Here is a 12918-nt window from a genome sequence, read left to right on the forward strand (position 1 = left end):
TGTGCATTAAAGGTTGAAAACAATAATTACTCCTATGTCTTATTGTGAGGTGTGCAGCATGTTGAGGAGTGAGATCTTTTTGCCTTCTTTTAAGAACACTTCTGCTTTGCCAATCTCAGGCCTTAAAGAAATCCCAGCTTTTGGGACTAAGGACATTAATCCTAGACATTTTTTAAAATAACATTATTAAGCACACTTAAAAGTGTGTGTATGTGACCATCTCAGTACTGTATTCTGTCCATTTAAAATTTAATTCAATGTTTTTGATAATGCAATGTATAAAGTAAAAGTGAAATAAAACAGTTTTGCAGTGCGAACAGTGTATTTATTATTAATACACTATATCGGTACACACAAATTATCCAGGAATGTTTACCATTACTGGTTAAAACGTGAAAAAAATGTTATGGGATACAGCATAAACATATACAGTATGCTGAATTAAATTTTGTGATTAGTTTAGGAATGTGAAGTTTTGTTCAGTACACCAGCATAACCAGAGTAGTAACATAGTAGCTACCGATGGCACTGTCTCTTAAGTCCAGACACAGCTGTTATGTGGCTCACAGCTGACGGGATGGTAAGTCACAGTAATCAAGTTTAGAACAGTTATTATCTTGCCAACCTGGTGTGGAAAATGAAATAAAGAAAGCATTAATAATGCTGATAGCAGTATTAAGGTTGTGGTGTCAAGGATCCTGTGATAGAAGGGTGTACTGCATTAATTCAGTATGTCCTGATGGAATCACTCCTGTAATGTTCAGAGGGGGGTGGGATGGGCGCACAGTGGTAAGCATTGTTGCCTCGCAGCCCTTGTTCCTGTGATCAATTCCGGATCCTGAAGCTATCAGTATGGACTTAGGATGTTCTCTCCCCTTGTTGGTGTGGGTTTCCTCCAGGTGCTCCAGTCCTCCAGCTTTGCAAAGACATACTGGGGGGTTAATTGCCTTCTGAGTCCTGTTGTGCTGTGTTCTCATTGTGGAAATGTGCCCCCGTGTGTGAGTGTGTGCGTGTTTGCAAGTCCACCCTGCAGTGGACTGGTGTCCCGTCTAGGGTATACCCTGCCTTGTGCTTGTTGCTTTTGGGATGGAGTATTCTGATATGTAATAGTTTTAGAGTTAAATCCATCGATCCATTTTCAGTAGCTTTTTCATGTGTAGAGATGTTGCAGTGAGCCAGAGGCTAAACCCGGCAGGCAGGGAGAAAACGAGCCAACAGATTCGAGCACCGAGAGCAGAGAGGCAGCAGCGCCACCGCCGTCCTGCCATCCGTAGTGCCCCCCTTTCATAGACCTAAAAGTTCCCACCCGTAGTTCAGACAAATCGGTCAATGCCGAAGTTGACACAAAAATGTTCTGATCAAGGCTGCTAGAATATGAAAACACTAGGATGAAACATCGGTCTCAATGAAAAAGCAGCGCAAGAAACACAGAAATAATTATAAAGGTAAAAACTATGTATGGAGTGATTTTCTTAAGAGCTCATAAACGATTTCTCACAATCCTGTTGTCAAGAGCAGCTGTTTGTTCAGCAGCTTTGTGTTTTTTTCATCCTTCTTTCCTTTTTGGCTTGGATGAGTTTTTATTTGCACTCCTGGATTAACAGTCCCCTCTTTCCCTTACCCATCAAGGACAATCCATGGGCTCATCTACAATGCGCTGAAGCTCTTCATGGAGATGAATCAGAAGCTGTTTGATGACTGCACACAGCAGTATAAAGCAGAGAAGCAGAAGTGAGTTCCGCCCACAGGAGTCCCCTGTACTGTACAAACCCAACGGGCATCCAGCTGGAGTCGGAGAAAAACATACCATGCTGGAGCAGGCAGCACTGTGTGATTGGACTCCACAGTTAGGAAGCTGCATTATTTTTATTTTGCTTCATAGCAAAATGCTTCATGTTCTTGAAATAACTTGTAGTGCCAAAAGCCAAATTGAGTGTAGCACAAATGCACTACTGTTTTATTGATGTGCTTTATGTAAAGGCCAATGCTCACACTTTGTCCACCAAAGAAAATCTCTTTTTTTTTTCCAAAGTTTGAATGGTAGCCATTTCTTTGTCTGAAACATTTCGTTCTGAAATTTCCAGTTTCGTTGATACCGATATATTATTTTTTTTCTTTCTTTTCAATTTCAGAGAAAAGTACAAACTGAAGGAACGTGAAGAGATCTGGCACAAGATTGAAGAGCTGGCTCACCAGAACCCGCAGGTGAGAGGCAGGAGCCCCTGGGCATGACTGGGACAGCCCTGCACTGCCCCGTTAAGTGAGGAGACTCGGGAAGAATAGCATCGCAACTTGTATGTGCAGTTAGTCTGCAATTACAATGTTGGGGTTTCCGTCAATTAATGGTGTAATTTGGGGGTGTTACCAGTGTAAGGAACTTCATTCTTTTGCTAATTTTAAATAGAGATCTTCTTGCTGCTGAGCAATATAATTATCCCTGTTAATCTCTTGCCCTTTGTGTCTGTCGTGAATACAGTGTACAGCATTTCTGCTGTTGTAAAATAATGTTAAGTTTGAAAAGAGGATACGGTAGATGAACCTTGTGTGATGGCTGCAGTTTTCTTGTTCTAACGAGCTTGAGAGAGTGCGAGCTGGCCTGACTGTGTATTGATGTGGTTTGGATTAAGACACGGAAATGATCGTGCTGTCTCTCTCTTTCTGTCTCCCCTGGAAGAGTGCAAAGATTTATCCCTCAATGACCTCCAGATGTGTCACTGGTTTTCACCCTCAAGATGAGGCAAGTTGTATGTTTTTTCTGGAAGTGAATGGAGTATTTTTTTTCCTCGTGGACATGCCTTTGTCCACACTGTGAAATATGACGACTGCATTGGCAGGAAAGACCTCAAGTGTAGCTTGAATTCTGAAACCACACAAGCCAAAGCAAACTAACTTCTTTATTTGACTGGAAAATAGCTTTTTAAAATAAAATAAACTTTAGCTGTCATTAATGGTTGAAGATTCTGCCAAAAAAAATGTTTTACCCGCTTTGGTTGGCAACAAATGGATGTACTTTTTGATGGCGGCCCACAAAAACCATTAGTTTGGATATTTGTTCATTTTTAATAATACAAGTAGCATCTTAACTCCTCTTTTTGCTTGCACTGTCACGCGGTCTTTAAACTGTCACATGTAATAGAGGACACATGACATCCTACCCTTTCTTCTCCATCTGCTCCTATAAACACACTCTGGCCAGGCGACTCACTGTATCTTGATCACACACATTTTTAATTTCTGATAAACACAGGTGTTGTGTTGTCTGTCTGGATGCGAGGTAAAAATACATTTCTAGTTGTTGACGTGCAGAGGAAATCGGGACTCTGAATGGAACACACAGGTGCTGTGCTGGTGCTGCCTCTGACTGTCTCTGTTGTGACTCTGTGCAGTTCATGATGTACAGTGAGAGCTCAGCCCTGATGCCTTTATACTCCATGGAGACCGAGACCCCAACTGCTGAGGATATCCAGCTGCTGAAGAAAACTGTGGAAACTGAGGCCACACAGGTAATTCACTGCCACCAGAGCATCTGCTCCCCATGATGTCAAGGGGCTCTCTTTGACTGTTGTTGGCTGTCTTTGCTGGAGGTTGTGGAGTGCCACTGTTAAGGCCTGGGCAGGCAAACATGGAGCAGTTTTGCAGAGCCAGCTGGTTTTCCCAGTTGGTATTGGCTTGCATTGCCTTTGCGTTTTGCCTGTACAGCTGGAGTTAAAGCTCATGCTGTTGTTTCACCCCTTGCCTTTCTGTATGACAGTCACAGTAATTAGAAATGGCCGTACTTTAAGGTTAGGGTGAGAGTTAAGAGCAGCAGTTGAATAGTGGATACAAATAGTAATTGGCTTTGTCCAATCACTATCCAGTGCTGCAGAACCATACTATTACTGTAAAATTAGATTATTGTGCGTCAGTAGCACTTGCAGACAATCATCACTTATCTCTGTGAAGTACCGGTAATGCATAGTTTTGTGCATGACGTGTATAGCTTATTTTATTTGAAGTATATAACTATACTTGGGTTTTGAAAATTCTGGTTGATGCACAGCCGTTCATTTCCCTGTTTGTAACCCCTCAGGACTTTTCAGCTTCAGTTTGGATGATTTATAGTAATTTGGATCATTTTTGCATTGACACAAATAGTTGTCAGCTGTTCTTTTTCCCCTTTGAATAAAAGCATGATGAATGTCCCCCTCTTGTGTGTCAGGTGACCAAGGACATGAAGAAGGACAAGGTGTTGATGCGCCGGAAGTCGGAGCTGCCGCAGGATGTGTACACTATTAAAGCCCTGGAGGCTCACAAGCGTGCAGAGGAGTATCTGACAGCCAATCAGGAAGCTCTCTGACTAGGGAGCCCCTCCCACTTCCCCCCTCTGCACCCCGAATGCTTTCCACCCATCTGGAGAGCCCTGTCTGCAAAGACCCTAGCTATCACACACATCCTCACCCACGCACACACACCGGACAGACAAGACGCACGCACACAAATAGAACATTGGTATGCCAAGCTGGGTCACAAGGAAAGAAGATCCTAAAAAATCAGTCAGCAGTGTTTTTGTGTCTCTTTCCTCATGTTTTTTTCCTTTTCCCACTTTGTGCTTTTTCCCTTTCATTGAGTGTAGCCTCTGACTAGGAAATCTGCAGCCACCGTAAAGCTCCGAAGAGAAGGTGTTAGTAGGTCACAAGACTTGTCACTTTATTAGTATTGAAGAAACTAAAAGCACTTAAAAACACAGGCTTCCTTCACTGTGTTTTTTTTAAAAGCTATCCATTTTACTTGTAGACATTTTTTCCAGGAACATATATAGTAGCCCTATTTTTATCCAAATGTGTAATGTTCTTTTTTAAAGAGGCAGTACTATTGCTTGTTTAGTTTATTCATTGGGTGTGATTCATTTTGGTTTTGTGCTTCTAAAGATTATGAGTTTTCTGAATCATTGCCTTCACCTCAAGTATTGCACTTGTATGCTGAGAGTTTCTTGTGTAGCAGCCTGTGTTGAAAAGACTGCACCATTTGCTCCTGTACTGTATTTGTTCCATTCAAAATGGATGATTTTCTATTACATAATTTTGAAAGAATCTTGAATGAAAGGATTTGAGCCTTCAGTTTTTAATATTTTAAGGCCATGTGACATTGGGCAGTATATGTAGTCATTTGGCTCTGAGCTGGAGGAACACAAATATACATACTCCCTTCCTGGATGCTATAAATGTCAATACACTCATTCCAAATGGTTTGAAGAATCAGGGCTTAAATAATTTCTGCTATATTGTGAAAGATTCCAGTATTGTATCCATTTTGGCATTATTTTCTTGGGTTTTGTGCACAGGTGATTAGAAAGATCAGATATGATTAATTCAGCCAGTTCTAGAGGTAGTTAAGAGACTCAGGAAGTGTAAAAGGCGTGACCTCCTGAACAGACGTCATAGTATTTTAATTATAGTGAGAATGTCTTTGACACCCATCTGCCTTTTTTGGAAAGTGTTACATTTAAATCTAAGTCATTTGTACTCCGTCTACAACATCCTCTCTGCCTTTAGTGTTCAGTTCTATAATTTCATTCAAGCTGTCCAAAGGACAGTGGAAAAAGCACTAGAAAGTGTCACCATTGGTAATGGCTGCTACCTCAGCACCAGATAGTGTCCCCAGTTGTGAGGATCCTTGTTTTTTTTCCTCCCATGGTCTCTTGACACCTGTTAGTCACAGCTACCTCCTTGTGCTAGAGACGCCTCATAAGTCATTTTTATTGAGCTAGCATTCTTGCCCTTAATGTAGATAGGTTTCATGGTATTGTACAGAAAGAGCTTGTACATTAGCTTGATAGCTGTCTGTTTTAAATGCTTTAGTGCTCAATTTAATCTTCTGGGGTAGCTGTTGCTGTGATGAATGGGACTAGCTCTGGTTTTGGGACTAGTTTCTTATCTGGACTAAGTATTCTAGATTATGACTGTAACCAATGTGGCCATCTAGTGGTTGTACAAAAGGAGATGCCATGTGGAACTACAGTTTTCCAAATGCTACATTTAAGATCGTTTTAATAATTTAACATTTGTGAAGGCAGAATGTCTTTTACACTTCAAGGATGTTGTCACCTACAAAGACTTATCGAGCAATCTGCCAAATTTTAAAAATGGTGAAATACTGGCTTTGCTGTTGGCTTTTTCGTAAAGGATGTGAAAATATCAACTGCCTTCATAGTTTTATTTTTGGTTATGCAGAGAATGGCATTGTGAACAACTAACTGTTCCCACGCTGAGCATTATTTTATGTTCTGGCAAGCGGACTTCAGGCTCAGTTCTAACCAAGGGCAGAGCGGTCATCTTCTCTAGCAGCTGTTGGCTTCACCAAAGCTGGAGGACTAGCTTCCTGTTCTGTGTCTCAGTGGGTTTTGTGTAGCAATTCAGTCTGGTGATTTTGTGGTTGGCAAGGGAGCTGAGCTTGTGTAGACAGACTGCATTAGTACTAACGCTTAGAGAGGGAGTTGTCATACAGTATGGGTGGATCTATTTTGTGATCCAACTGGATCTCAAGGAATCAGTGCCATGTACAAAGCATGCGCTGGTTGCTGTTTGTTTTGTGAAGGCATGAACTGCCTGCAGTGTACCTTTTGAGTGTAGTGTCCAAGTTACACTACTTACAGATTTGTTCCTATTTATTTCAAAGGCTGCAGTCACTGGAAATGAAAATGCTGACTCATGTTTTAGAAACAAACTAGTAATTGCCGTTGCAAGCATAGGGAATCTCTTCATCTCACCCAGCCCCTTGAAAACCTGTGTGATTTATTATTTAGACTCTGTCATAGATTGTGAACAACATTTTTATGGTGCCGAAGCAATATTTAAAAAACAATTTAAAACATGCACTTGGTGTACGGGAGCGCTATACAATCCTCTTATTAGGAATATACACGAAAGTAAAAAGGTGAGATTTGCTTATTATTCAGGCTCATTATAAGAAAAAAGAAAGCCTGCAGTTACTGTTGCGAATATTTGTGTACTGTATATTGTAATGTATATTGCTTAGGGTTGCAGTCCCCCTCCTCATTCCTCCTGTCCTCCCTGCCTGGTCTGGACTCCTCCCCTCCTCTCCCCTGTCCTGCTGCACGATCTCCCTTTTCTGTTCTCTTTCTAATCATTCCAACGGTGGGGAACACTTCTCTCAGAGGGCAGCTGCTGGACAAAGTGACCACATACACTGTACTACTACTCAACTTTGCAAATATCTAAAGTGGCATTTCTGTATAAATGTTTTTTTTTAAGTTAAATTTAGGCATGAAAACATGTTTGATCCTAAAATGGCTTGAGGTTCCCTTTTCCCCAGTCATGAACTGGTCACTTAATTGTTTTGTTACTGTAAAGCTAAGAGGAAGTCAGGTTTATTTTTCTACTTGGTTTACAAACTATCAAATATCTGCTTTTTCATTTGGATCAAATGACTGAATACCTCGGAATATATAGGGCTGTAGCACTGATTTATTGGAACTGTGGAACCATTCTCTGGCTGGTTAGGTTTAAGACCCTGTTTTCAATACTTACCCCCTCATTCCAAAACAGTACACAGTTACTATAGAACAGGCAGCTTTTTAAATACAATGTCATAGTACTTTTTTAATGGTGTATTTACATTTCATACTCTACTATAAGGTACAGATAGGTTTTGAAAGTCTTAGTTTTGATGGTGTCTTGTGACCAGTACATCTTTTACCTATAAAGAAAGCATGTTCGTTCTGGGCTGTACCAAAGATCAGTGAACATGGGCTGTTGTCTACACAACCACGGTAAACGTTACTGCTTTCATCTACCACAAGCAGACTCCCTTGCCTTGGCCTGCTTTCCCGAGTCCAACAGACTCAGTCCCTCTCAGACATTCCTTCAAGCAGCTTTTGAGAAACTGTGTCCTTCAGAGCAGTGTCTGGTGTGAACAGCTTTTTGTGGGAACCAGAGGAGAGGACAGGGTGCTCATTTTGTCCAGCAGCTGAGCTGAGCATAATGCCTAGAGGGCTGAAAGAATTAAGGGTCTCTCCACTACCACAACCCCCCAGTTCTGACACTAACATTAAGCTGCTTTCCAGGTCATATGTACATATGTTGTACTTTAGGTAGAGCATTACATAGTATGAAAATGTCATATTTTGTACAGATGTTCATGTATGTACAGAACAAAATAAAGTCTCTTGAAACAAACTTGAAGGTGTGCATTTAAAAAAAATGCTATGCTATAAAAAAAGCAGAATATTAACCTTTCAACAGACTACCATATAAAAGAAAATGCATCCACAAGGAATATCCTTACATTCTTTATTTTAGATTCTGTTGCATTTATTAAAATCATCACTGAAATATAAACACATTGAAAAAAATGAAGAATTAAAAAAATACTACATATGAATTAAAGAATGATCATGAACATAACTGAAAGGGGGCAGTCTGAAATTTGGAGAGTAGGGTGTAGAGTTAATCGTGTGAAAAGAAACTTTACACGGCTGTAGTGAAGACTGCCATAAAGGTATACTCAGCTGGGCATACAGAACGTCATCCATGGCTCTGGGTGCAGGACGCAGGGCTGCCCTCACTTGCGGTCCAGCTTCAGGCCGGCAGAGGCCTGCCGGGACTGGAGTGTCCGCTGGACCATGTCCTTCCACTGGTCATCTGAGATCTCCTGGGCCCAGGGAGGGATCCCCAGCGAGGGCAGGCTGACGGCTGCCATGGTCCTCTTCACCAGCTCCACGTGGTCTAGTGAAGGCAGGAGACGCACGCTTAGTTGAAGAAACACTCTTCTGTTACTTGGCATCGTATACGAACAGCATGCATACTCTATAATCACGACCAGACTTTCTCCTATTTCATGCAGGAAAACATAACAAGGCACTGACATTTTACATTTTGTTGAAACTAGCTGACATCTCCTAATTGCTTCCTTGATTTTACTTAATCCAGCCATTGTTTTTGCACATGTGGATTAATTGTAAAAATTCAAGTGGCCTCAAATCATAATTGTGGGAGAGATGTGGCTTTTTAGACTTCAAAAAAAGTGGTAACCAAATGGTTTTACTTTCTAAACATAGAATTCTTAAAGCCTCATAGCTATATTTTCAAACTTCTTAAAATGTTCATCGCCCATTTTGAGGGCGATGGTTAAAGTAAACCTGTGTTGTTCACTGTGCCAGTGTTTTATGACACTTTATGTGCTCATAATGACCCTCAAAATAACTGGTCCTGTGTGGAGTTGAATACTGCATTCTGGGAAACCAGACACTGGTGCTGGGATGGAGCACTGGGAGACATGGAGCCGGAGTGCGCTCCAGCAGGACTCCAGGAACTCACTGGCGTCCATGGGAATGGAACTGCGGCTCCTCTGGGCGGCTGCTTCCTCAGGGTCCTCCTCTTCGTCACTGTCGGGGGCAGGTGGCTGGGGCAGGAACAGGCCCATCGCCTGAACAGCACACAGGACACTGCCGTCACAGGGCAGGTGGAAGACTGTACTGCTTCAGACCCTCGCCAAAATAAAACTAACTATACCTCTATGAGTCACAAGACCACAAATTCCTATCTATACCTCATGTTGGTTCCTAACAGTGCTTACTGCATTGGGAACACTAAAGGTTTCAGAATTCAAAACTTATGCAAAGAAAAGGATTTTCTCAGAAAGGTCGATAGTTTCAACAGCTGGACACACCTGTGAGACAAAGCAAACCTTTAAGACAGCGTTGTGGTTATAGGCTCATGTGCTTCTAATATTAGAGGCTGTAGTTCACGATTACAGTATACCCTCTAGAACATGGCCAGCCACAGTTTCCATCTGAGAAGACAACTTTATCCAATGTAATGGCTCATCCTGGACAGTGCTGCATCTTCTTTTGACAAGCTGTCAAGACCTCTGCCCTCCATATTGAAACGTGAGCATCGAGAGTCTGTGTTGTGAAAATGAAAGCACCAGCATCAGTGTTTCCAGATGACGTGCTTAATGCTCCACCCCCAGTGTCATTCCCCTATTTCACACGGCACCCCTCAATTTTAAGAGTTCAAAAAAAAAACCCGAGCATCAGTGTTGCTGACCAAAATGCATTTGAACAGCAAGGACGGTTTCTCATTCTCTCTGTCAAACAGCAGTTAACCCAATGTCACGCTAAACCTGCCAGAAGAATACTTCAACAGATTAGATTTTGCAGCAAGCCAGCCCCCGGGGCTGTCTGCACACAGTCCATGAGAAGAGAGCTGTTTGGACACTTCCTCCCATCCGGGGACAGAAGGCCGAAGTGGGGGTGCCACAGCGGCAGAGGGGTGTGACGCTGGAGGCTTGGGTTCAATTCGTGGGTGTGGAGTTTGTACCTTCTCCCTGTGTTTGTGTGGGTTTCCTCCCACAGCCAAAAACCACGCACTTGGGTTAACTGGCTTCTGGGAAAATTGGCCCTGTGTGCGTATCTGTGTATCTGCCCTGTGATGGACTGGCGTCCTACCCAGGGTGTATCCTGCCTCGCACCAATTACTTGCCAGGATGGGCTCTGGCTTCCCTGCGACCCTGAATTGGATGAAGAGCTTAGAAAATAGACAGGTGGAGGCACATCCCAATGCCTGTAAAACAGTTTTTAGAAGTCCTCCACACTGTGTGATTTGTATGTATATGCAATGTATATATAGATGATAGTTTTGAAACTAATGCCTACCATCATGAGGCATCATTCAAAAGGCACCACCAGACTTGGCTACCTTTTCATTTCAAAACACATCAGTGGTGAACACCACAATTACCGGAGATATTCCAGTGCCTCATCTGTTTAAGGAAAGTGAAAAGTAGGAGATGCAAAAAGGCTGCTGACCACTGAGCCACACTGAGCCCTTCACCCCATCACCCTCCTCCACAGACTGCAGCCACTCAGCTGGCAGGAGCACCAGAGCAGCCTGCAGACTCCGCTGTCTCCCAGCGGTCATTCAGCATTGCCTGCTGTGCCAGACAAGTACCTGTATCCTGTCCTGTATGTCCTCCACCGGCTCTGAAGGGCTGGAGTCCTCGGGCTGGTCTGTCTGCTGAGAGCTGGGCAAGCCAGAGTCTGGGTCCTGGTTCAAGGGCTGGTAATAATACCCTCCTCCTACTCCATCCTCGTCTTCTCCCTCCGCCGCCGCCGCTTCCTCCTCGTCCTCCTCGGGCTCCTCGCTGCTCCACTCGCCTCCCGCCTCCAGCCCCCCTCCGTCGGACAGCCGCTCCTGCCCCAGCTCCTCCTCTGCGTTCGGGAAGATCCTCTCCGGGCCCATCTCCGTGGCTCTCTCCACTTCCATGCACAGGCGCCGGGGCCGGGGCCGGAGCTGCAGCACAGCGGGCGCGAGGCGGCAGGTCAGGGGCTGCAGCAGAGCTCACGACACGCAGCTGGCATTCCCCAAGATCCCAGCATGGCCTGACCCCCATTTTCTATCTGGGACCACCAGTCTGACAGTGGCCACAGGGGAATCACAGCTGTAACCAGGTTACTTCACCAAGAGGTCTGACACTCCTGCACCAGGAAGCTGCAGCCACTCCAGATGGGGTCTGTTTCCCAGATCTGCCGGCCCTTTGCATCACAGTCCCCCACTTCCCCTAATACATCTTCAGTTTTGTTTAAAGTACTTATTATTTGCATTGTGCCATTGTTTCGGTGGCATTCAATGTAACCACATATGTACATGCATATAATGGATATCGAAGGCTAACAAACACCACAGTTTTACATTTATCTCTACCATGCACTATTTCTGTTTTTAATTTATTCTTCTTAAACCTGTCTTACACATTTACTCAAAGAAACGTACATTTGTACCCATTTACACAGCAGGGCATATGACTGAATAAATGGACTGCACAAAAACAGTAGTCCACCTGGGATTTGAACCCACGGCCTTCCAGTTCTGAGAAAATGAACCACAGCCTGAGCTCTCAGGGCCTGGGCCTTGGGCCTGGCTGGGACTGGTTGGGTCGGACAGCACTCTGGCACCTCCGCAGGGAGCCCGGCTCAGAGGACCCGCTGCCCGGTGCGTAACCTGCCTGCAGCTGAAGGCTGTCAGGCAGAAGAGCCGGGTCCAATGGGGGGTCTGGAGCTCAGATGGGACAGCGGCTACATGCAGGGTGGAGCTGTGGCACAACCATGCTTGGACGGGACTTCCAGTTTGGCTGAAGGCGCTCCGAGTACACCAGAGGACTAATAGTCTGTTCGTGTTATCCACCTGTGTGTAGAGCCGTGCGAGCACAGTGAGGCACTGGGTCCTACTGGCCAGTACAAGTACAAGGAGACGAACCTCCTGCAAAGTTAGTGCTGATCCTTTCTGCGGTAAAGACGTTCTAGAAGAAAGCTCAAGTCCTGCATTTTTTGAGCCTACAGAAACACCATTGTGATACAACTAACTTCAAAATAAGTGACACTTTGACAACAGTAAGACGACAATATTCTGTTCTGAATATTAAGTAAGTGAAATCGCTATTCTGTAAGGAAACTAGACGCTACCCTACAACGGCAACCGAACAGTAATGACTGCAGGCTGCTCCTGGGTCTACTAGGGGACTCGCGACTTCAGAAATGTACTTGACAGCATCTTCACCAACACTTGTCAAGGATATTATAATCGTTTCTTTTACCACCAGCAGGAAAATTTCAGTCACATCTAGTAACGAACATTTTACGAACAGGCAAGTCGATTAATGTAACTACGCTCAAAGCTGACAAATACCTAAAACATACGGCACAATTTGCTTTTGAATTTGATACGCTGACATTGTGTGCACACACATAAAAATCGCCCCCTTAGTACCCCCCAAGCTGAAGCTGAGTTGATTTACCTGCTTCTTTCTTTGGATACGAGAGAAACGTTTGCTCAAAGATCCTTAAAAGCCCCGTCTCTCCATCGCCTTACACACAGACACCTCTGCCCACTTCCTGTATCTCCCGGAAATGGGTCGCAGGCG

General features: G+C 43.9%; 2 protein-coding genes across 3 annotated transcripts in view; one reads left to right on the forward strand and one right to left on the reverse strand.

Moving 5' to 3' along the window:
* The window catches only part of ppp2r5d (protein phosphatase 2, regulatory subunit B', delta), a 30936-nt gene extending 22762 nt beyond the window's left edge, over window positions 1–8174 (forward strand). For both annotated transcript variants that reach the window (XM_088933799.1, XM_088933800.1), the window contains 5 exons: window positions 1630–1731; window positions 2133–2205; window positions 2675–2737; window positions 3387–3503; window positions 4199–8174. In XM_088933799.1, the coding sequence (XP_088789925.1) occupies window positions 1630–1731; window positions 2133–2205; window positions 2675–2737; window positions 3387–3503; window positions 4199–4336 (493 nt within the window). In that variant the 3' untranslated portion in view covers window positions 4337–8174. The remainder of the gene's footprint in view (window positions 1–1629; window positions 1732–2132; window positions 2206–2674; window positions 2738–3386; window positions 3504–4198) is intronic.
* Window positions 8175–8274: 100 nt separating this feature from the next.
* Window positions 8275–12911, reverse strand: mea1 (male-enhanced antigen 1). Its single transcript, XM_088933801.1, has 4 exons — window positions 12793–12911; window positions 10950–11291; window positions 9315–9423; window positions 8275–8723 (listed from the first exon to the last, which is right to left on the reverse strand). Exons 2-4 carry the CDS (start codon window positions 11262–11264, stop codon window positions 8560–8562), a joined length of 588 nt encoding a protein of 195 aa, XP_088789927.1. The 5' UTR covers window positions 11265–11291; window positions 12793–12911; the 3' UTR covers window positions 8275–8559.
* Between the last annotated feature and the right edge of the window lie 7 nt (window positions 12912–12918).

This window comes from Atractosteus spatula, chromosome 15 (assembly GCF_055471065.1).
Source record: "Atractosteus spatula isolate fAtrSpa1 chromosome 15, fAtrSpa1.hap1, whole genome shotgun sequence".
Classification (NCBI taxonomy): Eukaryota; Metazoa; Chordata; class Actinopteri; order Semionotiformes; family Lepisosteidae; genus Atractosteus; species Atractosteus spatula.

What these genes read in the sequence shown, in the direction of transcription:
- mea1 (XM_088933801.1), bottom strand. Translation starts at nt 11,264, where the DNA reads ATGGAAGTGGAGAGAGCCACGGAGATGGGCCCGGAGAGGATCTTCCCG. An exon ending in ACATACAGGACAGGATACAG is followed by an intron (nt 9,424 to 10,949) that starts GTACTTGTCTGG and finishes TGTGCTGTTCAG; the next exon opens with GCGATGGGCCTGTTCCTGCC. An exon ending in TTCCATTCCCATGGACGCCA is followed by an intron (nt 8,724 to 9,314) that starts GTGAGTTCCTGG and finishes TGCCTTCACTAG; the next exon opens with ACCACGTGGAGCTGGTGAAG.